A 26,111-nucleotide genomic window follows, 5' to 3' on the forward strand; every position below is an offset into this window, starting at 1 on the left:
TTCATGTTGCTGTTGCCATGGATTTGCAGAGAGAAGGAAACACAAGACAGAGAAGCTATGTGTGTCAAGATCAAAGAGACTCTCAGCAAGGATGTGACACAAACCCACTGAGGCTGAAATTAGCCTCAGGCTCTGTGCAAAATGAAGAGCAGAGCTGCTAGGTCTGTCGCCTTTGCCCTTGTCTTTCCTTATAGATTCTCCAACAAGATGCCCCCGTCTCTATTTACTTTAGTTCATTCCCTCCCACAAGGAGTCAAGTGAAGTCCACATACAGTATGAGCAGGGCGTTACAGTCACACCGGGCTAGTAACAAATGAGATGAAGCTTACAGCATGTGCCTGTCTCCTTGACAGATTTTAATACTCTTAATACTCGTTGAAAAGAATTTCGGTGCAGATGGGATTTTTGTGTTTTCCTGTGGCTAGAACGATCTTTCAAGGAGTCTCATAGAAGCCCTACTGGATGTTGGTCTACTCTCCAATCCTCCCTTCTCCACTTTTACGCGTTACGAGAATGTCATCGCAGAAATATACACACATTCAGTTTCTTTTTCCCAGTCTCTGTTTATCTCTGTCTTTGAAGTTACAGACTTCTGACTTTTATCACCCCATCCATTGTATTAAGATGGAAATTCCACCTTTTATGACTCTTGTCTTGTTTTGCAGGTGCAAGTTCATTCATATTCCGCTTTCATAGTGACATATTGATGGTAGTGCCTAACCTAAAACCTTGATAATATTTTTCCATGTGGAAAGTGAAAATTATTTTCAAGAGAGCTTCTATTTCATTATACATCTAAAATGCCGCCGTAACTCCCAAAAATACCTTTGTCATGACTTTCGACCAAAGGTATATGAATCAGCTCTAACTTGTGCTAGCGCTTCCGAGCTGGAAAGGGGAACCTGAAGGCAACACCAGTCACCGGTGAGATTTGGCGCGTGTCGCTTTCCAAGGTGCTGAACCGGACACGACATTTCTCGTAGGTTGTTAACATTTGTTAACTCTCGCCAGTAAAAACGAGTTTGTAATTACTGAATGTTCAGTGTTCACAGAAAACTTTAGGCTAGTGAAAGCAGATACAGTTGGTAGTGGTACCTGTACATGACCGTTGTAATGGTCTGAACACGCAGCTAATGCTAGCTTTTCACCTAAATTAGCTAATTTAACGCTACATTAGCCTTGTTGCTGATCTAACAAAGCACTGAAAGAATGTAATCTGTTTAAACTTTCAAGACCTTCAAGCCAATTTAACTGACCTCTTCACTTTTTTTTTAGAACCAAGCAGCTAAAACAAACCAGAACATCTGTTACATGCTCTTTTTCATGTTAATTATATAGTGAATCTCTTTCTTTAGCTAATATCTCTTGCTAGTAAGATGAGCTGCGACCACAATGAGGAGACAAGAAAACCAGCCAGCCAGACCAACAGCAGGTTTGTAACAGATCCATTTCACAGTCCTCATCCCAGTATGTTCATTTCCTCTTATTAATAGTTTGCTTTGATTTCTGCCAAGTGATGAGAGTCAAGTGGTGTAATTTAAGACACAAGAAAAAATGGACCTGTGCTTGTTTTAAAGTGATTTTTTTTTATAGTAATATGTTGGTAAATTAATCGAATTGTCAAGGAGCACTGTTTTGTCTGGTTGAGCAGTCAGATATGTTTCCCCGGCTGTCTCCATCAGGCTGCCTGTCTGTGCCACTCTTTAACCAGAAGAAAAGAACCAGAGTTCCTTTGATGTCTGCTCCCTCAGAGGATGAGTTCTTCTCGCTTACTGAATGTACACCAGGCACCAGCTCAGCTACATCTCACAGCTCATCAGGTGAAGCATTCGGTTATACTCTGTAAGCTTCTGGTGTATTTCAGTCACTAGGTGGCAGTACACCCAAAGATAAATGGGATGCACTTAAACTAGCAAGTCATCATAATTTTTCTAACTGACAGCTTGTTAACATTGTGAATTACACGGAACATTTAGATATATTTTAAAGATGCTAGTTGAATTAATGTTCATTAATATCTGGCTGCTAAAAAACACCATCTCCTTAATCACATAATAGAGACCATTTTACATAAAACAAACACAGTCTTGTAAAGCTTTTCCCCATCAATAGATAAGCATTCACAGCTACAGACAGTGAAGGCTGCTACAAGATCGTTCTCAGAGAATGTACCTTTGCTCAGGTACCTATGGATGTTACCAGGCCTCAGATCCATCCTGTGGTGCTTCACAAAGCCACCTGTGGAACAGACAGAACATCCCACCATCTACTCCGCCCCAGCAGTATGGCAGCAACAGACCTGCTCCAGGACGCGCCCCTGCAGTGAGGCACTATGCAACCATACCACATCCATACAAAGCTGGAGGCACAAGGTATGTTTCACTGACTTTCTGACCCGTAGCATGATGGTCTGTGGTTTGACTCATTTGTCAAAGCCTTGCAAATACACAATGTATAAATAACATTAAAAAAAAAAAAAAAAAAACGAGACCAAATAATTTAAGATCATGTAAAAAATGAAAAAAAAAAAAAGAAAATGTAAAAAGTCAGTTTGGCATGTGGCTGAGGTTTGGTGAGTGCTGGGTTTCAATTTTAAATCCCAGTATGTGAAACTAATGTAGGATTATTAATTATTTTCAGCTCTAAGATGGGACAGCCTGGCAAACCAGAGAGACAACAGGAATCCACTCCCAGTGTTAACTGCAGACAGAGTGAATATCAAGCCGCCCGCATCAGTGAGAGTGCACAAAGCAAGCCAACACCCCGTACTGGGTTGTCTCAGATGGGTCAGCAGTCATTTTACAGACCGCCCAATCCCACACATCAGTATTTCCAGCAGTCCGGACCTCTGCCTGCTCCTGCCACAGCACCCAGCAGGCCCTCTGTCAATGCAGCACACCCACAAAACAACTCCTGGAAGTTTACTAACAGCTTTGGGCTGCAGAAAAAACCCTTTGAGGGAAACAGGAGCACAAACCAACCTCAGACTGCACAACAAACTCAAACTCAGGTAGAAAAATATGTGGGTAATATCTAATAATATACAAAGAAGTTTCATGATTTTGTTAGTGATCAGTGCAGCATTTGTATTTGTGCTTAGCAGGCAACATTTCCAATGAAGCCAGCCTTTGAGAACTCACTGAGGATCCTGACTGCAGTTATTGATGGCATGAGACACTGGAGCCAGTTTAAAGACAAAGTCTCATACTTATTTGAGATATTTGGTCAGTTAATTAGGAGTTGCTGTTGTCACTGATGTGTACTTTTAAGTATTATCAAGCATCATTAAAGTGATTTAACGAAACTGGTTGTGCTCTTCCCTCAGCTACTCTAGACTCTGCGGTCACACTGGGTCACCACGGAGCCAAAAACTTTCTCATGAGAGATGGGAAAGAGGTTGTGCAGTGTGTCTTCTATGAAAATGTGAGTAAGAGGTAAACTGCGTGTGAATGACTGAGCCTTTCCAGAATGCCCTTTTCATACCCAATCATGATACTATCACCTGTTACCAATGAACCGGTTTACCTGTGGAATGTTCCAAACAGGTGTTTTTGGAGCATTCCACAACTTTCCCAGTCTTTTGTTGCTCCTGTCCCAACTTGTTTGACATCAAATTCAGAATAAGCAGATGATGAGATACAGCATCTTTGTACTGTTTTCAAGTCTCAAACACATCCCTACCCTCTTCAGTCTTAATATAACTGTAAACCAAATCTATTTTCAGTTTTACATCATTTTCCAACAAAGTGTCTTATCTCATATTCTCCAAGTAAATTAAATCCAAGGACATTCATAATACATACAAAATTATCACATTCTTTTCTCAGGGATAGTGAAAACAGGTTTGCTTCATTATGTCCTCTGCTGTGAGGCTGCAGCTGAAGTTTTTGTTGTTGTTGAATTTTCTGGGGTTTCCTTTTTGTCTCTGTTTCATTAATGTTTTGGTTCCGAAATGCCACCTTTTTTTGCATGTACCTCTACCCATGAATTTTCAAAATCCTTTTAAATTTTTTTCATGCCAGGCAAAATCATCTGCCCTTTATATGGGGTGGCAGCCCAACACTGGCATTTTGGCAATCTTTAAAGCATTTGAAAAACATAAAACAGCACTGGAATCTGACTGAATTTCTGCCTCTTGTCCAACAGGAACAGGAACTGCCCCGACTCATCCGTGGTCAAGTTCATCGCTGTGTGGGAAACTACGATCGCAGTAGAGATGTCCTGGTGTGTGTGTCCGTCAGACCTGGCCTGCCCTCAGAGTTGAGAAACGCACAGGAAGCTGTCAAAGCCTCCGATGCAGAAATGAGGGCACTGATCAAATCTCTCAGTGAAGTCTGAGCATGAGTAGGTATCCTCATCAGTACAAGACTGGCAGGAAGAAAGTATACCAGTATTTGATGAGAGTACATTGGAGCCAAGCTTAGTGCAGTCTAGTATTAGTTAACTTTTGTCGTGTCTAGAAGATTCTGTAGTTTTAAAAAGCATGTTTAAGGTGTTATTAATGTTTTTTGCTGTTGCCTTTAGTTTGTTGTATGCAAACAAAATGCCCTTGTTCAGAACTTAAACAGCTGAATTCACGAGCGTGTTCTGACGTCGATGTTTGTGCATTTATTTGTGAAACAAATATATAAAGAGTTGTTTCATTTGAACAAACCTGTAACGAAAAGTGAAGCCTCTCTTTTTGTAAGTTCTGAAATATTTTTATTACAAAGAATATTCACAGGACAGCAAACATTGTTTAGAGGTTAATTCGGGTAAAGCAAACACGATGAGGTAATATCTCAAAATATATCTTTGAAAAACGGGGCAGTTAAGAATAGCGTGATATCAAGTACAGTTAGTTTATTTACAGTCAAACATCACAATGAAAAAAAAACAATAATTCTACTCTACCAAAACAGTTTCACCAGTGCTGAGACTTTACACACAATGGTTGAACAAATAGGGGAATAAGTCCAGTGCAGTCACGCTAGTCATTCCCACAGTCAAGCACAGTATGAGGTCCAATACAATACCAACATTTCTCTCCTGACCTTCTTTCAAATATGGCAACATAATCACAGTCATTTTCTTAATGTCAGGTCATTATGGGAACCCAAATTTGGGAGATATTTAAAGATTAACCCATTAGCAAAATCCAACCCATTAGTTAACACTAATATGCACAAAAACACCAACTACAAAAGGGACTCTAGCTTGATGAAGTTGGCAGTGTACAGGAACAGTAAGTGGAGAAGTAGACATTTTGTCCTTGGAACATGACAGGAACGGTGCCAGCAATCAAAAGGAGAGGTGGGTTGACAAAAACACAGCATCACTTTAGCTTATTTGAGGAGCTAATTATTTTAAGCCACGTTTTACACAAAATGTGAATAATGTGTGAGCTGAGCACAGATAAGCAAAGGCAAAGTTCAATTAGTACAGCTCCCTCATCTATCACTCAATTTCTAAATCACATAAGTCAGGGACGCCAGGAATTAATCTGTTAGCTGCATGTCACAACCTTTTAATACAGCAATTCAAGTTACCTCTTTGAGATAATTGGCAAAAATGTCTCAGGGCATAATTGAACACAAGCACACTGCTTTTTTTCTTTTCCCTTCTCTCTGCCATTCCCTCCATGGATTATAAGACATCATCTTTTTTTATCCTCCAGAATATATTCTCAAGTTAATGAGATCATACTGCATCAAGTACAGGAGAAACTCTTTACCTCTGAGAGGGAAAATCAAAGGAGAAAAGAAACACGTCACACAACAGGATCCACAGTTTTCCAGCAGAAAAAAGATGATAACCTGATAATTGTATTAAACACTTGTCTTGGTTATGTTAAAAGGCACAAGGTGGTCAGATCACATTTAAAATCTAGATCAATTGTTTTACCATTAACAAAGCCCATCTTATCATGCATTTTTGACAAAATTCTTCTCCCTGCCTTTTGCAATCACTTTTTCCTGAATTAGAGTGTTTAGTATTGTGTGTTGTAGACAGAAAACGACTGCTCATGTTTACCAAGCCAGTTACATTACACAAACAATTCTGGGGAAAAGGTTAACGAAAGGATGCAGTATCCCAACATAAACGCTTTGACAACACTGCTCTACTTATTATTATGATTCGCCTCCTTGTTATGAGATGTCTGTTTGTCCTCTTGGCAGGTCTGATGCTGTGTCTGCTGTCCATTTCTCTCTGTCTTTGACCCCCACTGGTTCGCTGCCTGGTCACAAGACTGGAAGGCAGAAAAAGTCTGAAGAGCAAAAGTGTTCAAAAGTTTTCTATTTTCAGTATTTTATTTTTCAAACCTCAAACATCAGCTCGGCCATATGTACAGTCCAAACGCGTATGCACAAAACACCGTCACAAGATGCAGCTCCTTCAGAGCTGACACGCCGCCGCTCAGAAGGGCTCTCCTGTTGACTTGAATGTTCTTCAAAAGCTCTTTTTGATGATTTGATTGGACGAATCGTACTGCCACATCACCTCATGCTTCCACTGTCTGTATGCACCCAAGTACCAGTCTGTTTTGGAATGTTACTTATGTTGACTTGTTACCCACAAAAGAAAGGAAGGAAAGAAAACGACTCTTAAATTTTCAGCAAGTTCTTTTTGTGTGTTTGTGTTAGCTTTGTTAAATAGTGTGAAATGAGGTTATCAGGCCTTGCATTTTCTGACTGCGTCATCTCCAAAGCTAACGTGAAGACAACACTGAAGTCAAACTGCAGAAAACTAGATTTGAGGGTATAAATGATAACCACAGACTATCATTAAAACATGAAACCTTCCATTTAAATTAACTGAATTTGAATTAATTACATAACAGATGCAGGAAGACAGTGTTTGTTGTTGAGCGTCAGCTTTAGTTATCACTGAGTAGGGCTTCCCAAACAGCATTGCCTTTAAAAACGGGATGCAGGTGTCTCTCCATGATATCAAGCCCCGGTTAGAGAGAGGGGTGAAGAGAGGAAAAAAACAAGATATTGTATCGACACACTATAACAGCGTGGGTAGAGGGGTGGGGGACAGCTGCTCCTTTGGTGCATATTTGGCAAAAAAGGGCAAGAAGACGGTGAGCATGACTCCAACGATAGCCAGCATGTAGCCCCAGCCGATCTGACACTCGCCAGCGTAGTAGATGTCTGAGTCCCCGCAGAAGGACCTGACCAGTGAAGAGTTTAGGCCGAAGGGGTAGACCAGCAGTCCAGCAGCCATGATGAACACTGCAGAGAAGACAGAGGGAGAGAAGGCAGAGTGGGTTAGACAGCGAGCAGCATATTCATCAATACATGTTGGAGGATAGATTAAGCACAAGATTAAAAAGATGTTTACACGGCTAGAACTGCATGTTTATTCTTTCATAGATAAAATCTTATTGAGAGTAAAACCAAACACTAAACATCCTGAGGGCTAGATTTCTACACTGTCCTGTGTGCCGACTGAGGGCCACTTGGTGGCAGTAGAGGTTTTTCAGAGAACGTCCAGCCTGAGAGTTAAGAGTTTAGGTACTTCATCAGGCTGCAGCAGTGCCTCTTATTTGCACAGAGACTTATGATTTGTTGCCTTCTATTACACAAATAAAAATAAATCATGACCTTGATGGTGTTATAAGTCCAACAGTGGCAGAACAGAGCTTTTAATGTATAGAACAACAAAAGCTCTGATTATCTAATTGACAGAAACTTCTTCTGCAAAATGATTCATGTCTCCTTAAATCCATTTGCACTCCTCATTTTTAAAAACTCCCCCTCCCTCTCCACCCGCACTTGTGCTGCGATCAGCTTTCTAAGACACTGTCCTCAGTGGCCATGCAGCCCGAGAGTGGCTCGCTTTTACAAATTGAGTCAAGTCTCCCTGCCTGTGCTGCCAAGCAGTTATCGACTGCGCTACAGGCTATCATTGCTGCTCTTAGTCATTGTGAGCGCCGGCTGGATTTCCATTACAATACCAGTTGTCATAGCTGTTTTAGCTTTGGAGAGCTGGGGTTACTGGAAAAGCTTGAACTTGTGACAGTGAGTAGCCCTGTTGAAAACACAACAAACATATCTTTTATTACACTGTATTGATTTCAGAAGATGTCTGTTTTCCTCCTTTTCAAGGGCAGGGGAAACAGCGCTCACGTGAGAACTACAATACAACAGCTGCATGAGTATAAATCAATGGTTTGTGTGGGCAGTGAAGGAGCAGGGATGAGGAGGTAGGATGCTTCCACTGATGTTCTTCTTGCACACTGGGGGCTTTGGGATTGACTGTTAGGAAGAGAAAAGCAGAGTGCTGAGGCCTGAATGGGTGAAGGAGAGGTGTCCTCTTAAGTGAGGACTGTCTAGCCTTCAATGGTGTCTCTCTGTGGAGTTCACTGAGGGTCTGCGTCTCAGCCTTGCACATCCTAACCATGTACCCAGCCCTCAGAGCTCTCAGAGTGGCCCCATGCTTTATCTGCAGGGCCCTGGCGTCTCAGAGCTCACTGCCTAATGACACTTTAATGACCTTCTTTATCAAACTATCACTGGCTTTTGTGGAAGAAACACAAAGACACAGGCGTGTGCTCACAAGCCAAGGCCACTTCCCGCCTACTCTGAAATGACGGCATTTAAATCAAACTTGGACACAAAACCAGAATGGATAAATGATGAACAACACAGCACAAACCCCAAATAATCAATACAGGAATGAAATGCAGGCAGCAGTCTCTAACAAGTGTCAGGTAAGCAGGGCGAGGGATGGATTTTATCAATCAGACCAGGAGGGTATGCAGGGCGGGTGTCTGGATCAGATAAGCTGCAGCTTGGGCTGACTGAATCTCGGAAAGCCTTTAATGAGAGAAGAACTGTCGAAAAACCGTAAAATCAACCTCATATCAGAGGCTAACTCAAAAAGGATCAATTTTATCCTTCAAATCTGAAGGGGATGAAACCGAAGCAAAGTGCATTTACACATCTTAATGGAGAAGCCCACTGATTTTACACATGAAAGGCTTTTTTTCTGGTCTTGTGGAGCACTACTGTTATGGGAAAAATGTTGTGTAACGCCTTTTGTGGCTCCAGGGGGAGCAGCATGAAGTGTCCTCAAGTGATGTCACTTGATGGTGGTTGGGTCTGATTAATACCAGTTTGAAAAAAAACTCACCTCCACTTGCATAACACACCAGAATCTCACTTTGCATTGTGGGTAATGTAGGCACCACATTTTGAAAGAAAAAAGATGGCATCTCTGGTTCTGTCATTTGTGAGTCTCATCATGTTATAAGAGCGCAGTGATAGATTGATAGATTGCATAATGCAGATGAATGAGGTCGATGATTTGTGACAAACAAAACGGATGAACAAGCTTAATTTCAATTTCACTAAAGGTAGAGTAACCTGAATGTTTTGCGAGAGCAGGGGAAGCTCTTTTAATGTTTGCCTCATCCCAGGTTTTGTCTTCCTTGTGAGACTGATTGTAAAAAAAAACAAAAAACAGTAATATAATCAAAAAGTTCCACCACAAAGACAGTTTTGTTTCGACTCAGGCTTCGTGTAATTGACTTGAGGGATATCAGATAGCCTATCTGAGCTCATACATATCAGACTATTGCAGCATCTGATCTGATCTGAAATAACTTCACTCATTCTGTGGCTGTAATAACTTTCCAGCAGTTCTTTGTGCAAAAATAAAGAGTGTCTGGAATATCCTGTAATTCTGGTAATACATTATTTTCAGATATGGAGATGGTGCTTGCTTTTTACAAAATGAAATACAAGATTCAACCCCCCTCCCCACCCCAATAACTTTGGCCCAGTCCGTTACACGGGTTTTAAAGAGCCGTCCACAGCAGCCACCAGGCAGTAAAAGGCAACGAGTGCTTCCATCATTTCCCTCCTAATAGACCCAAGAAGCAGACAGTTTACTAACCTCCCAGCCCCCAATCAATTGTCTGCATTTGTACGAACTCAAGACAAGGAGGAAAGTCTAGCTTGGTCAGACCTTTTTCCACAGAGAGGAATAAAAATGAAGAGGAGTGTGGAGAGTCTGTCAGCTTCAATCAGATGAGTGCTGCTGAGTACATGAGGCTATCATAATGGCTCAGAGATGATGAGACAGTGAATAATGGAGAGACCTCAAGTTAGCTGGGCACTAATGTGTCCCAGTTTCATTGCGAACTTTACACACAGTGCCAAAGAGGGGGGGGCCGCGATCGTTCAGCGTGTGTGTTCATTCACAGGAAACGGCAAAACAAAATAAGCCTCTCACAATCAGAGCCTGTGCTAATGAGCAGAAGTGGCCGTTCGAACCAATCATTGTTTTCTTTTCATTCGCAGTGCTGTCACTTAACATACTTACAGTCTGTTAATCTTGAGAAATGTCTTTTCTTGATAATTTGCCATATTTCTCATTACTGGCAACTTGTTTGAATGCACAGACTTCAGACCGAGGGAGTAAAATATTGATTTGGAAATGCAAAACAGCCAGAAGCGTCCAAGACGACTCGGTTTCATTGTTCATCGGCCTTAGCCTGTTTTCACAGGTAGCTGCAAGGCTGTGGAAGCCTTTGTGTATGCTAATGAATAGCAAATAGCGTTATGTGCTTGCTTCTCTCTTTATGTGTACAGGTTTTTTTTGTGTGTGCATCCACGGCAAGGGTAGAAGAGGAGATGCAAAATTAAAGAAAACAGCATTGTACTACCGCACAAAGACGCTGTGCAGCTTTTAACAACTAAATGAACTGAATTAACCTTGAATCTCTTTCTCAGCCGTGCAGCGAGAAATGGAAAGCTGCTCCCAGAGACGGCCAGACAGGTTCACAGCAGTGAGGACGGCAGAAAGAGATTGAATGGGTCTGTGGGGCAGGAAGGTGTGTGATAACCTGGCGTCCAAGCGTGACACCGAATCAATTTCATCACGGACCTCTTACACACAAGTCACACAAGCCCAGAGACACACAAATCATAGGATCAGCCATGTGTCATATTTCAGTGTGAATGCCTGAGTTCAGTTGTAGTAATCTGGTAAATCTGCAATCTACTCTTGTCAGAAATGTCAGAAATCCAATATACTGCGCTCCCAGTCATTTATACACCTTGTATTTAATGTCAAATTCTTTATTCTTCCCATGATATTACTAATAAAAAAATCATTTCTGTGAGCTTTCGGGTCCATTTCATTACGACGCCAAGACCTGCGCTTTGAATCAAACTCTATTTCCGCCCGGCGCTGACTGTCATAACTCTGTTAGCGATGGGACGGCTTGAATTAAACTGGATAGGAAATGGGTGGCTCCCCTACTGTTGATGCAGCGCTCTTAAAATCCTGCTTTATTGTGGTGTCATCCGTCTGTTTTCTCCTTCTGGCAAACAGTTACATAAAATACATTAAGTGCACTGATGATTGTCACCCAGACCGGAAGACGCCTGTCGAGACAAGTAGCACGCAGTAATCCCCGGTGTACAGCGGCCTTGTACTGGAGCAGCGTGATTCACTGCGTAAACCTTTACAGGAGGTCTGAATATGCTGTTCTCTTATATAGGACAGGCACTTTAAAGTATTTCATAATGAGAAGACAAGGGCACTGACATTGAAAAATAAGACAGGACAGGTTATACAATATACATTCAGGCCTTGCAGCCAGCAAGAGGGAAGTGGAATATATTAGAATAGACTAATGTCCTGCTTATCTTCTCTGACCTACAAGCCGGACAGACAGTCAGGCGGAGACCACCAGCTCCACCGGGACGAGAGCAGTCAGACGTGAGGATACACAAACATAAAAAGAAGACGCACAGAACCACAGCGGGCCTTTGGGTGTTACTTCTATCCTCTGTGTCACCAGCACCCGCTACTTACTCTCACTCCTGAGAGAAACTTCTTATCTGGCTGCGGTCCAAACAGGGACATTATCTGCTCCTGCTATTCACTTCAAAGACACATGAAAGAGCGCACACATTAGACTGTGGCCTTACAATACCGCAAACCCGTTTGATGTCACATTACCGTGCATAGCAAAGACACGCAAGCCAGTGGGGAAAAAAACACATATTTTTCTCCTCTGCCGGGATAATGCCTGCCTTCATCCAGGTAAAGTTGCAGGCGAATGCAAAACAACAACAAAGTAGGTCTAATAAATCTTGATTTGTCAAGGCGGCGCTCGTTTGTTTATGTTGCAGGCCATGTTTGTCATTGATGAAACACAGTGACAGGAAACATATGCTGGAAAAGGCTGTGAAATGTTGCTTAATTACAGATGCAGGCCCAAAGCTATACATCAGAACTACTGTTCTACTGCGGCGCCTCCTTCTCCACGTTCATGTTTTTCCATGAATAGAACAGGTGAGCCGATCACTGTCTAGTCCCATGTAGATAACAATAACATAGATGTGATCAGACAAGCTGATGGAAATGAGGTCGGGGGCAGTAGAGTGTGACCTACATACACGCACTTATATTGTATGTTCACATACGATTATGCATTTGTATACATGTACATACAAGACTGTATGGAAAAAGTAGCTTATATAACAATTGGGAGTGAGTGTCTGGTTCAAGGACAGTAAATCTGAAAGATTGCTGGAAATGTGACCGTGTGTGTGTCCAATAATAAAAGCATAACAAAGGACAGTGTGTGTCTCTAGGAAATTGCCTTTTCACTGGCCACATACAAGGAGTATTTCCATTTCCCCCTCCATCTGCAGGCAAATGGAGATGGATCATTTCTGCGTGTGACACTTTTTCCTGCACCTCGGCTCTGGCGGCGTGGAGACTGAAGCGGAGGGACGTCGAAAACACGGACGTGACTGTGCATTATGCAGACACCGCAGATGAAGATAAAGGAACAGCAGAGGAACGTGTGAGCACGCCTGAGAAGAGCACACACAACAGATTGCTCTGTATGAAAAACCAATCATCTTTAGAGGAAAATGAGTAGAAATAACATAGAGCACAGCATACAGACTACAACAGATGGTCCACCAGAGTCTCCGGTGTTACGTATCTAAATGTGCATTGAGTTTGCGCCATTATTTCGACCCCTCGGTGTGCTCAAGGTGAGGAATCGTAGTGTGGAAGATGAAAGTTTTGGAGTTGTTGGGAGTTGAACTGTGCCAGCAATGAATCTTCAGGTAGTCAGCTGGGACCTGGCGGAGCGTGGGCACAAACAGCAGGGACTCCATCCTAATGTGATGAGCTGTGCTCTAGTCTGCACACAGCCATGTTGATAATTAAGCTCAGTGCGCCTCTGGGAAATTATGCTAATGACGCTCCTCCGACTACCTACATTTCTTGAAACATTTGGCTTAAGGTAATCACGTACACAGCAGCAACTAAAACATGACTCCCTAATAAATGTTTCTGAGAGAGATTAAGGAGGAGAGGAATAAGAGAGCTGAGTAAGGAAGAGAAGTTTTCAAAGATTCACTGAAGAACTTTGGTAGATAGGCCTCAAATTGCTCATATGCATAAGGCTTTATTTTCTTTCAAGGATCTTTGTGGAAAAGAAACATGGCAGAGAATCAAGAGAACAGAAGAGGGGGGAAATTACATTTCCACCTGGACCTCAGTTTTACTGAGAGCAAGTGACAGATCAAAAAAGAAAGCAGTTAAAAGTGGTTTCAGGTGGATAAACGAGGGGATTTAACAATCAGTAGCCTGTGATGAACAATAGCTGCTACACTGAAATGATTAATAACCCAAGCAGGAAAATCAATTTGTTGGGTCTGTCTTGCTTTTTAGCAGGGGCGGTGGTAACAGATTAGATTTGTTCTTGTTACTGTTAAAAAGTTTTTCTGTGTACTTAACAAGTAAAAACAAAAGTCATGTGGAAAAAGTAATATAGACTGTGTGAGAATGGAAGAAAAGGAGCCAATCAGCAGCTGCAGCAGAGAAGAAGCTGCTGGTGTGTCTGTGGAGGCGACGCCCTGCACTCAGCTGACACTGAGAAAATGTTCTAAAACGTTCTAAATGTAAAACCTTCGCTGGCCAAATGAAGAAGAAGAAGCCATCATGAGTCAGCATTGCTGTACCTCAGCACAGGTTCAAAAAAAAGGTTTAATCTAGTTTAACTAATCACTGGTTTAATGCATCACCCGCCAAGCACGCTAAGTGACCCAAATCAAACACACAGTGTTGATTGACCAGCAGGTGCATGCTGGGTCTGGCTAACAGGCTCACTGAAATGCTCATGGTGGTCATTTAATGCATGCAGTCTAAAAAGCTTGCTGCACTCACTCACTGTGGTGTCCACGGTTCTGTTTTGATTGTTGGTCTTTTGGCTTAATTGTCTGTGTTTTCTGATTAATTATAATGAGGCTGCACTGAGGAAGAAATCTAATGCAGTAACAGTAACTTAACTGACTTTTTACTTTTATCTAAGTACATTTTTACAGACATAATATTACTTTACTTAAGTAAATTTCTTTCACTTTTAAGTGTTCCAGCACCCTTTCTTTACCTGCTTTTCAGTTACAATAAAGACGTGAGACAAACCACGGGAATGCGCTCGGGATGTCAACAAAACTGGTTTGGAACCACAGAGGAATTACTTGTTGGAGTCCACGTGAAAGCGACTTGTTAAAGAGAACATCGAGCCATTTTCAGTGGCAATGGTCCATTGCTGTCAATGAGGCACAAACCTGTTGACCTTGAGCACTGTACAAAATGAGATAAAAGAGTGAGGGAGCGAGGGAAGAGAGAGAAAGAGAAAGCTGATGAGAAAATAAAATACAGGGAGTTGGGAGAGATTAGCAAGGCAGTAAAATAGCTTCTGCTATCTTTAGAGTGAGCAGGCCTGCCTGTGGACTGGTCAATCACAGCTCAGTAATAGGTCTGTTTATCACTGAGTCATTCAGGCTGCTCTAAGCTCAACACAGGACTGCGAAGGTGGTCAAAGCCTTCGGCCCACAGTGCATTAAAGGATGGAAATGTTTTATTTTGTCTCACAGACTCTTAATTTTTTTTTTTTTACTCTTTACATTTTGGAGATTATATCAGACGATGAGGTGAAGCTTTAATGATTCCTCGTGTGGCGCTGCAGCAACAAAGACAATGACACAGATAAGAACGAAACCGATACAGAGTATTAAAGAAAGAACAACAAGCAGTTACAGTGTGAGGACATACTGTGTGTAAAAGAATAAAGATAACTTTGTAAAGAGATTAGAGATGAATTTAAAGGAATAATTCAACAGTGTGGAGAATACGCTTATTCACTGCCTCGCGTTCTCATCTAAATCTTGAGAAAGCAAATGATGATATTACCACAAAATGTACAATTATTCCTTATAATTATTCCTTATGTTGCTTCACCAGTTGCGTTCAACATTATGTTCTGAGCAACAGAGACAAAGAGATGTAAATGCCAACAGTTGATAGAGAATAAGGGAAAAGAAAGCAGAATGAAAGCTATACAAGAAGACGCACAGCACAGCATGCAGTTACTTGGACACCATTTTTACAGCCTTCAAACAAAGACCACTTCAAGTGTGTGTGTCTCAGCTCCCAGCGCATGCTGAGCCATCTGAACTCATGCTTATGAGTGTGAATCTCCATCCTGGGAGCACTGTAGCGATGACACATGAATCTCACACGCTGCATCCAATCTATCATCTTAATTACTTCCATTTCCATATCGCCATCTATTTTTTTAATGCTACAAATTAATTTACACCTCAGACAAATTGCTTGTCCTTGACTTCCTTATCCATTGTAAAAGAGATCCATGATGTCAGTGCAGCAAACCTGGTTAAGTACAAGCTCAATAAAATCTAAAAAATCCCTTATGAGGCAATCCACAATGCACACGGGGTTGTGTCAGTGTACAGCCTAACCAAACCTAATCTGCTCCTCAATCCATCCGTCCCAACTCCCAGATTGGATTAGCATGGCACACAACCTACCTCACGTGCATGAATGGCAAAATAAACAATAATGAAACAAGAAAGAAAGCGGCGAATAGATTGAAGACATCAATCAAGTGTGAAAAGTTGTGCTCACCATGATGATGTTTCGTGTGAGGAAACAGGCGATGAGGAAACAATGGATTGTCTGATGAAACCTGAAGGTTTGTCCCTGAGCTGCATGTGGACGACGGCTAAAGGTGAGGTGTGTGTGTGTGTATGTATGTGTGTGTGTACAGCCGTGTGTCTGACATTAACCCTGTGATTGTGTTGACAGCCTGTGGCCCTGAGGCTAAACCCTTACGCTAGACGTCTCCTGGGTTCAGTCGCTGCCTCAGGTCCAACAGGGAGTGTCAGCCGTGAAAATCAGAACAGCCTGGTGACACTGGTAGGTGCAATATATATCCAGCTGTGCATACAGTTCACAGCTGTGTGCCATAGAGTCAGGAGGAAGGAAGGTAGAGCAGTAGAGCAGTACGAAATGAAGACTGAGGTTGGTGTTCCCCCTACCTGAGTCAGAATGTGATAGGTATTCGTAAAGGTATTAGCTTATTAGTGTATGGGGAGCCCCTGGGACCGAACCACACTGTTAACATTTGTTGTTGGACAGTCAATCAAACAACCACAAAGCACAACACAGAGATGCAAAATGACCACAAAGACATGTACAACAACCACAAAGAGACACAAAATGACAACAAAGAGACACAAAATGACTACATACAGATGAAAACAATCACAAAGAGACACAAAATGACAATAAAGAGACACAAAATGACCACATAGAGACACAAAATGACCACATAGAGATGGAAAACAAGCACAAAGAGACACAAAATGTCAACAGAGGCAGATTTGCTAGAAAGATTCACAAAACAACTACAATCTAATATAATGACTATTTGTTGGCTGGCACAGTGAATAAAGGTAGCTATTAATAATGTACAGTGTATTGAGCCAGGGCTTTCAATTTGAGTCTTAACACATTTGTACTCATTTTACAAATGTTCCCCCCTTCTTTAAAGCTTTACCCCAGTCCGTCCCCATTCAAAGCTCTCTAAATCCGCCCCTGCTAAAACATGCATTAAAACAGAAGATGTCGTGGATTTCACTGAATAAATACACACATATGCATGAATACAGCAACCACACCAGCTATTTGAGTTTACTGTAGAACTCATAACCTCCTGCAGAACACCACAGGTATAATGAAACGTGCAAAAAGCATGAATTCATGAGGCGGACCAAAACCAGCATACTTATTTTCCAATTGACTACCGCACATTTTTCAAATTGCAGAGTGCGTTTTGAATGGGTTTGCTCCTGTTTCCTGAGGTCACAGAGCTCACTCAGCATATAGACAACCCTGTAACTCCAGTGAGAAAAATGAAAAGTCCTGCGAGTGGAATTCACCTTTGTTGTGTAAATTCAGTTTGCATCCACAGACACATCCATAGACACTTATAAAAGTGTCACCTTGGCAGCGTGTTGTTTTTCATGAAGCAGTGGAAGAGAGAAAGTACATCAGTATTAATGCGATGTGAACAAAGCTGCTGTAGACAAAAGAAGATCTGCAGCCCTGCACCTGAGAGCAGAAACTATAAACCAGCTCCCATTAATCAGTGTGTGTGTGTGTTGCATGTGTGTCCCTGTGTCGCTTGTATAGTCAACACACAGAATGTCTGAAAATAATAAATGAACATCCCTGTTTATGAATCTTGATCTCTATCTGTGTGTGTGTGTGTGTGTGTGTGTGTGTGTGTGTGTGTGTGTGTATTTCTCTGCTGGTGGTGTTGAATTGGTAAAGAGAGAATAGATATTGAGTAAAAGACTAATTTGATTTGTTAAAAGAAATCCGAAAAAAAGGACAAGATGTTTCTGAAAATGTGTTTTCAATAGTGCTTTTTTTCATATTTTACAAAATATTAACGGGCTTCTAAAGCACAGATGAAGGCTCTTTATACACGGGGCCATCTAAGCACAGAGACAGAGGAGCGTTCTTTACCTACTGTGGAAATGAATTGCGGCTACTACATGCAAGAGCCAGAGTGTTCTGAGCAGATACTGCATATGTATTTAGTCCCAATTAGCCTATTATTGTTTAATATTTTCACTTTCCTACAAAAAATTCTGATATTTTTTTAAATATATCAGTGTGAACAGACAAGAAAAACGTGTAAAATCCATACTGATAATTAGATATTACAGTACAAAACCTACAGTTCAACTGCCAATGAGTCCTTAACTCAACAAAAAAAAAATCCCAATCACTCAGTACAACAGAAAATAAAGCCAAATGATATATATGGTCCAAAAAGACAAGCTTAGTGATTCGCCAACAACTCCAGAGCTACCTCCCATAGTCCTGCCAGTGTGCTGCTGATGGCTCCAGTGAATGACCAGCCTGGGAGCCGAGCAGTTTGATGGTGAGAGCATGGAGTTGGAGAATAATCCCATTCTGTAGAACGGGTGAACTATGAAGTATGCACTTTTTGGCGCATTGCCAGGAGTTGGCAAGCTAATCGATGATCACTCTCTCCTCCACTGACGAGTAACTTTAGATGCGCGCATTTTCTGAATTCATTAATATGCTGTGCACTGGATGGGAAGCTTTGGTGGGCCATATGTGGCTCCTGTCGTAAAATATAATGCACTTAATCAAGTTTTCTTGAGGAAAACTTACATTTAGCCAGTAGTACAAGCAAATGTACCTTATCTTCATGGAAACAATAGTTTGAAAAAAAAGCAAGTGAGTCAGATTCTTCTTCAAAAAGCAGGAAGATTGAATTTTGTGGCCTCATAGCACGAGGACTCCTGCTATGGTACAAACCTGGAGGATCATTATCCGACGATATATAGAAACCTTTATGATGAGTGCTGGGTTGTGTGTGTGTGTGTGTGTGTGTGTGTGTTTGTGTGTGTGTGTGTGTGTGTGTGTGTGTGTGTGTGTGTGTGTGTGTGTGTGTGTGTATGGGGGGGGGGCAGCGACATAATGAATCCCTACAGGAGACATGGGGCCCTGCTGGGCTGCTGTAATGAAGCCCTGCCCTGCCATCGCTCCCTGACCCACTGGCATTAAGGAAAAATGGAAACCATTACCTTCAGCCTCCACTTCAACAGCCTACCAAGTGGGGGACCTGGAGCAGACATATATGCGTATATGTGTGTGTTTGTCAGGAATGGGAACAGCAATGAGCCTGCGGTACAGACAGGACACAGCAGGTGATCCAGACCAGACAGGACTCTACTGTATATGAAGAATATGGTTGTGACAGCATTGATGGTTATAGTCTAGCGCAGGTGTTTGTGTATGCGTAGCATGTAAAGTAAAGCCAAACACTGTGTAAGAGAAGAATGTATCTTAACAACTATCTACACAAGTTCAGCCTACACAAACTTCATTTCAGACACATGGCAGACATAGAGGGTTTAAAAGAAGATTAGATGTTCCCTCTAAGACACATTCCAGCAGAAGTCTCTAAAAGTGCCCAGGGATCTTAACAGCTTTGTATGTGTGTGTGTGTGTGTGTGTGTGTGTGTGTGTGTGTGTGTGTGTGTGTGTCAGTAGTCCCCTGCTAATCTCATCCTTGGTCGAATGCATCTTATTAGTAGTAGAATGTCAGTGTTTGTTGTGGATTTCCAACAGAGTAAACAGAGCATGCTTTTTCACGTGTGTGTGTGTGAGTGTGTGCATGTGAGCTTGTGCGTGTGATTTCCGCTGCAGTCTGTTTTATCACATTTTCGAAGTTGCATCTCAAAGCTATTGTTCAGAAGTGAAGAAATCCACAGGACCTCAAGGGAACGACAACAAAAGGGAGGCTATTGTCTTAATTCCCTGCAAAAGGTTTTCTGTGGGCTGCCTTTGCAGAGGCGTCCTCCACTGCTGGTCCCTCTGCCTGGAGAGCCATTGGCTGGAGATCATTTGATCAGCAGATCTTTGGGATCATGTTCATTACAAGAGATGGAGCACCACAGCAGCCTGCCACAGATGAACCCTTGAGATAAGAAGGGCTTCATTTCTTTTGGCTCTGCTTTTCCTTTTTTTTTTTTTTTTAAACTTTCATTACTCTCTCCGTTATTGTTTTAAAGGTTGAATGAAGGGATTGGAGAATGACAGCAGGTGACCAGCAATATCCAAATTGTAATGTTATTCGGACTACTTAGATATATTATATATGAGTCTTAAATCTTCCCCGAACCACCAGATTCAGCTACTTAGCAGCACACGGGTTTCCGAGCGATGTAGTGGGAGATGTGGGGGAATTCGACATAAGAAGTTGTTTTTGTGCCCTTAACTGCACAAAGAGGCAAACCTCCCCTTTAGCTCAGAGTGCAGAATTAGCTTTAGCCGCTCACAACCTGGTCAGAGTCCTGCATTTTAATAAGGAGGATGTTTCTGCACACAAACTGGCAAGGACAAAAACACCGATTTTAAGCTAGCGCAGCTCACTCTGTTGTTGCTTATTTAATGAACAGTCTAACTATGATCAGCTTGGCAGCTGATTACACCTGAAAACACTTGAAAAGAAAAATCACATAAAGGTGTGAAGAGTCTGTGTTCATGATAAACTGGCTGATAAATAACACTAATGTGTGATGTTTTGCCTGTACATCCAAGCCTATATATATATATGTGTGTGTGTGTGTGTGTGTGTGTGTGTGTGTGTGTGTAAAGTGCACTTTTAAGATAACTGCTGTCATACTTTGTAGTATATTTTCAGTGAGTGTGTTAAAACACTATTAGCATAACAATGCACTTAAAATAAACTTAGACGGATCAAAAGTATATTAATTTCATGTTGTCGTTACATACTCTAAAGTATATTTTTACTCACTAACTGGTATATATTCATTTACCATTCAGTGTATACAACATACAGACAGACAAAAGCATGTCGATACATGGCCGACCTCACACATAAACTTCTGTCATAACAGACAATATTAGTTAGTGTCACATTTTTAAAGCTTTTTTCATTATCTTAAGATCAAACATCCGGAATGCTGCATCATGCTGCCAACGACAGCCAGGAGACAATAAGAGGTGCAAAATACTTCAAGGACAGGCACGTATTAATGTGCATTGAATGCATAATATATCTGAGGACATGAATTTACAGCACATCCTGCTCATCCTTAATGTATTGAAAATGCTCAAGAAATGTGTAAAATACACTAGTATCCCAATGTAGATGTATTTGTTTTATCTATTCATGTTAAATTTCATGTACACTCAAATTCCAACATGCATTACATTGTAAATATATTTCATTTGTATTTTAAAGCAAAGAAAAGAATGAGCAAATATAATGTATTTTGAATATTTGCAGTATGTTAAGTATACTTAAAATAGTACTATTTCAGCACAGTCGAGTATAATTAATACAGCTTAAGCTGGACTTGTGTAAAACTTAAATATTATTAAGTGTAATAAGTACAAAATTACTTGTTCCAATTTAGCACACTTTAATATATTAACAGTCTGGATGTAAGTACACTTTAATATTCTCAGTATAGTGATATTTAGTATATTTTAGAATTTTTTTTCACTGGGGTACACGGCATGTAGGCCTAACACATGTAGTGTCTGCTATGTTTTAATGGTAAATAGCAGGATTTTCACACATGTTCCTTTTTGTATGCTAACATTACTAAACTTTGTGTTGCCTCTGTTAACGTTATCTCTGTGCTGAATGTTGCTGTTTGTCATGTTAGTTAGCTAAAACCAACAGCTGTCGACCAAAGCGTGGCATGCAAAAGAAGTTTTGGAAATGAGAGGACGAGTGTCGCATACACATTGTTTTAGAAATACTGAAAATGTCCATGTATAAGCTATCATGATATCAGCCAGGTTTCCATCCAAATGTAGTACAAGTTTTACCTTAATTTTGAGAAAATCAACAAAACAAAATGCACTACCTCTACCATTAGGCAATTCTTAGGAGTTGGCTGGTGGAGATAAACCGTTAGTGGCGTTAAAACTCCAGTCGGGTGCCATTAAATCATTGCAGAAGAACAGGGTGCAACGAGATGATGTGAATAAACGAGCGCCAGTCAAACCTCAAACAGAGAAAAACAATGCAGAAAACACACTGGAAATATGGCATTTATGTTTGTTTCACGTATTAATTCGAGGAACATTACAGCCTCCTCATCACTTCACACCGATCTGATGTTTTTGTCTGCTGCTATTTTTCATTAGCCACCTATTGTGGGAAATCGTTTTCTACACAGCTGCAGAGTGTGTGCCCTCCACGGTTTGCAAATAGGAAGCCCGTCAATAAATTATTTATCTTCTCTAGTTCAAGTCGCAATTTGATTCAGTTTGAGACGATGCTACTTACCTTTCATCATTTTATACAACGTGTAATACATACACAGGCCAGTTAGCATGGAGCCCTGATATGATTTATCAGGATCGTGTAAACGACTTTTGTTCTCACCCTGTGATAAACCAGCAGGTCTCCCCGACACTCAGTGCATTCTTTTAAAACTCGCTGCTCTTACATCTCTTACATCTTTAATGAGCTTCTCCCTTCCTCCCTCTGCCAACCATGAGTGTGACTCACACATGCACACAAATACACATACGTATACACACAAATGTCTTGAAGTGCTGGCCGTACTGGTGGAGTAATAAAGGACGATCGCAGTTCACCTCAACCTCAACCTACATCATCTCACTGGACTTCTAAAGCTCTCTCCTCAAAGCAAGAGGACCCATCCTGCTCTTTAATCAGTCACATATTTTCTTTAATCTGAGGAGACAATTTGAAATCTACCTTCAGCCTCGCTATGCTGATAAATGGCTTTCGTCTCTCCATAAATCGATCACATGCTTTCAGATCTGTAAATGAAGGCTTAGGTAACAAGGATGGCCAGGGAGGTAATCAAGAAGACCACCGAGACACAAGGGAGGGGAGCGCTAATGCGGTGAGAGCATTTCCTTGGTTACAGCAGCCTTCATGAAAGCAGTCAGAGCAGTGGTGCTTGAGCTTGTCTCTCTCACTCTCACACACACACACACACACACACACACACACTGGCCTGTGTGTGGCTGTGGCTCGACATTTGGCCTTTCTTGGGAGCAGAGTCTTGGTAACACTAGTGTGGCTCACTCTCCTTTATTTAATGCTCCGTCCTCTGTCTTCCTCTCTGTCACAGACACACACACGCACAGTGTCAGTGGTCGGGGTCAAAGGGTGACCTCTGCTCATTCAGGCGTGACTCTGGGGTTTAATCACACATACTTATTGTTTCGCCCTGAGAGCATCCATCATGGAAAAACTGACAGGCTGAAAGACGTGAGGGAAAGTATCTAGAAATGCTGGCAACTTGGGAAATTTTTATTTAAAAGTACAGAAAATAATAAATCATTGGATATTCTGATTATTATTATTATTATTTATAGGCCCCATAGTTGAAATATGCTGCTGTGTTATTTTGAAAAACACCTTTTAAAGATTCAGTATGTGTAATTTTGCTGACAGCTTGCATATTCTTCTCAAATGTTTCACAGAACTTAATGGCATCATGAATCATTCATTCAATTGGATGTCAACACACACACACACACACACACACACACACACACACACACACACACAGATGGGCTACATCCCTCTGCTTTGCCCCGCATGGTCTCAAGGCTCGATTTGAACACTACCTCACCTACAAACACACACTGACATCTTGATTGTCCTTCAGTCACAACAATCACTACACACTGATAGGTGGAGTGGACTCACTGTGAGAGGAGAATGCAATCGTGGTGTAATTGTGAAAACATGTGCAAGGTGTACAATGAAAGGGCATCAAACGCTTTTTAGGGATACTAAAATGACCCACTTCTTAAGTTTTTCTCATGTTTCCACCCAGCAAGAATAAAAACATGGATAAAACACAGCAGTATATACCTCCACCACCATGAAACATAAGCTTCAATGCTCTTACAAGCATATCTGCTGTGGAGAGGAATGCAATTTTTGCTGTTCACACCTCCTCTTTTTCAGACCAGCCCACTGAGCAATTTGTCAGGAGGAGGAGAAGAACTCATCATCATCATCATCATCCTGGGATGTGGGATCTGAGAGGTGAATCAGGTGGGTGTAGTCCTGCTGGGGAGGTCAATGAGTGCAACGCTGGGGATCAAGCACATCAGCCTGGTTGCAGAATATCATGTTCAGCCCTCCCCCTCCAACACTCAACCTCTCACACCTGACTCCTACTTATCGTCCTAGTCTGTGTTTGCTTTCAATCAGCCGAAATTGTGCTACATTTGTTTTGTATTTTTGTGGTTGAGCGCAGATGTTCACTGGTTGCTGCTGGTGCTGGCCACTCAGCTGACAGTGTGAGGTGCTCGCACACTAGTGAGCAACTATTAAGTGTTATCACCAGAGATTGTGAGGCAAGCAGGGCAGGATAAATAGAGCTGTTATCTCCCCCAGAAGCAGGTATTGTATGTTTTTGTGTAAGTGTACACTCACAGCACAAGGCCAAGTGTCCCCACTTGATTTTCAGCAAGCCCCATAGAGACACTCATGTCTATGTAATTTTAAAAATGTGGTTTAAGTTATGTTCAAGTTATGATATAGACGATCTTTAAAGGATTCAAGTATATTTTAGAGCTGCGGCTACGCTCAACCACAGGAAGGAGATGAGCCACTTGGTTGGCGCACTGCCTGTGGGAGGATGATTAGACAGAAGACAAAGCCAGGTGCAAAACTGACTGGTCATGCTTTAATAACAAGGCGTAGTCCTTGTTATTAAGACCTTAAATCAGCACTTATCTCCTCTCCTCTCTGTGTACAAACATTCGCTCATTCCAAAAGCATCTCATGCGTGTCTGGAAAACCCTTCCATTTCAGGATGGTGATGTGACAAAACAAGAAATATGCAGGGCTTCTATTATTACAGGCCCCAGTAACCCTCCACACACACACACACACACACACACACACACACACACACACACACACACATAAATGCACACATTCACAGAGAGATGCCCAATGCACATAAACACTGCGCTGTGTTCCCTTGTGTCAAATTATCATGATAACTGGGGCGTTCATCACGCTGCACAAAGACTGGTTAACATCTTCAGTGGCTACTCTATTAACAGCTTTATCACCAAGCAACAGCAGAAAACCCCCACTCCTCCAATCTCTTCTCTTACTCACACACACACAAACACCGGAGGACACACATACACACACACACGCTGTCCATTTAAATGTAATGGTGTTGTGTCTAATTTGGAGGGTGTTTGACAGACAGCATTTTAATGACCATGAGCCCGGGTGAGGACTTAAGCTGACAGAAGCATCTATAGGGCCTCTATCATGTCAGGGAGAAAGACTTTGAACAGTCAAATAAACATCTATGGAGAGTGAGATGGGGGTGCTGCTATTATCATACTATTAAAACCTACAGCTTCAAATAACCAGTGAATAAAGTTAGTGTTAATTACAAAAAAAAAAAAAAAAAAGAACTTACAGTGAGACACTGAAAACCAAGGCAGGCCTTCTCCACCTCCTCAGCATAATGCTATGGCACTCTGGGAGTACTGAGTAGCATGTAATGAGAATAACCATGCAGCTTTAGTCATGAAATGCCTAATTAGCCATTAGCATGCACTAAAAAGCAGCTATGAGACCATCACTGTCTCTCCTCCACAATCCCCCACTGAGCCGATACAATAGAGCACAGGCCCAGAGGACGCTCACTGTGGGGAGAGCAGTCAGCCTATCAGATGTCTCTTTCCACAGTTCAGGTCCCAGCACTGAGCCCACGATAAGGTTTCTCTTTCATAGCGCGGGTCCAGCACGCCCACACAAACTGCGGCGTCCTGTTCCTCTAATTTTGTGGGTTAATTAGAACGAAGCTGTCTGCTGTTTACAAGAATGCAGCCATATGTAGTCCAGATTATGCTCATCAACACTCTGTATTCAGAAGAATGGGCTTCAGCTAAACACACACAGATATATAAATGTACACAAAGTCACACACAAATGCTTGTGCGCATGCTCTGTTTTAATTCGGATTGTGTTCCCTGTCATTAGCAATTTTCTTCTCTCTCTGTTTTGGGCTAATTAAGCAGCTCAATTTGGTGCCCATCTTAGCTAATGAGAGGCGATGTGCTGAGACTGTGTATGTGCACAATGTGTATAATTAGAAAAGACAACACAAATCTGCTATTGAGTCAAAATCATACGACTGTCCCAAAAGAGAAGTTCCGTTTTTTTTCTTTCC

At 41.7% G+C, this 26,111-nt stretch overlaps 2 protein-coding genes across 2 annotated transcripts in view; one reads left to right on the plus strand and one right to left on the minus strand.

Moving 5' to 3' along the window:
• Positions 1-1,352: 1,352 nt before the first annotated feature.
• spata22 (spermatogenesis associated 22) lies at positions 1,353-4,653 on the plus strand. The gene is made up of 7 exons (XM_076751220.1): positions 1,353-1,432; positions 1,683-1,820; positions 2,183-2,372; positions 2,641-3,010; positions 3,101-3,224; positions 3,326-3,423; positions 4,147-4,653. Exons 1-7 carry the CDS (start codon positions 1,393-1,395, stop codon positions 4,336-4,338), a joined length of 1,152 nt encoding a protein of 383 aa, XP_076607335.1. The 5' UTR covers positions 1,353-1,392; the 3' UTR covers positions 4,339-4,653.
• Positions 4,654-4,683: 30 nt separating this feature from the next.
• lhfpl7 (LHFPL tetraspan subfamily member 7) overlaps positions 4,684-26,111 on the minus strand; it is a 90,697-nt gene continuing 69,269 nt past the window's right edge. Inside the window, exon 3 of the mRNA XM_076750190.1 lies at positions 4,684-7,217. Within this exon, the coding sequence (XP_076606305.1) occupies positions 6,991-7,217 (227 nt within the window). The 3' untranslated portion in view covers positions 4,684-6,990. The remainder of the gene's footprint in view (positions 7,218-26,111) is intronic.

The sequence above is a fragment of the Chaetodon auriga genome, chromosome 15, assembly GCF_051107435.1.
Source record: "Chaetodon auriga isolate fChaAug3 chromosome 15, fChaAug3.hap1, whole genome shotgun sequence".
Taxonomy (NCBI): Eukaryota; Metazoa; Chordata; class Actinopteri; order Chaetodontiformes; family Chaetodontidae; genus Chaetodon; species Chaetodon auriga.

Excerpts from the sequence above, each read along its gene's own strand:
- spata22 (XM_076751220.1), top strand. The coding sequence starts at position 1,393 with ATGAGGAGACAAGAAAACCAGCCAGCCAGACCAACAGCAG. Across the intron at positions 1,433-1,682 it reads GCCAGCCAGACCAACAGCAG|GCTGCCTGTCTGTGCCACTC; the intron begins GTTTGTAACAGA and ends TGTCTCCATCAG. Across the intron at positions 2,373-2,640 it reads TACAAAGCTGGAGGCACAAG|CTCTAAGATGGGACAGCCTG; the intron begins GTATGTTTCACT and ends AATTATTTTCAG.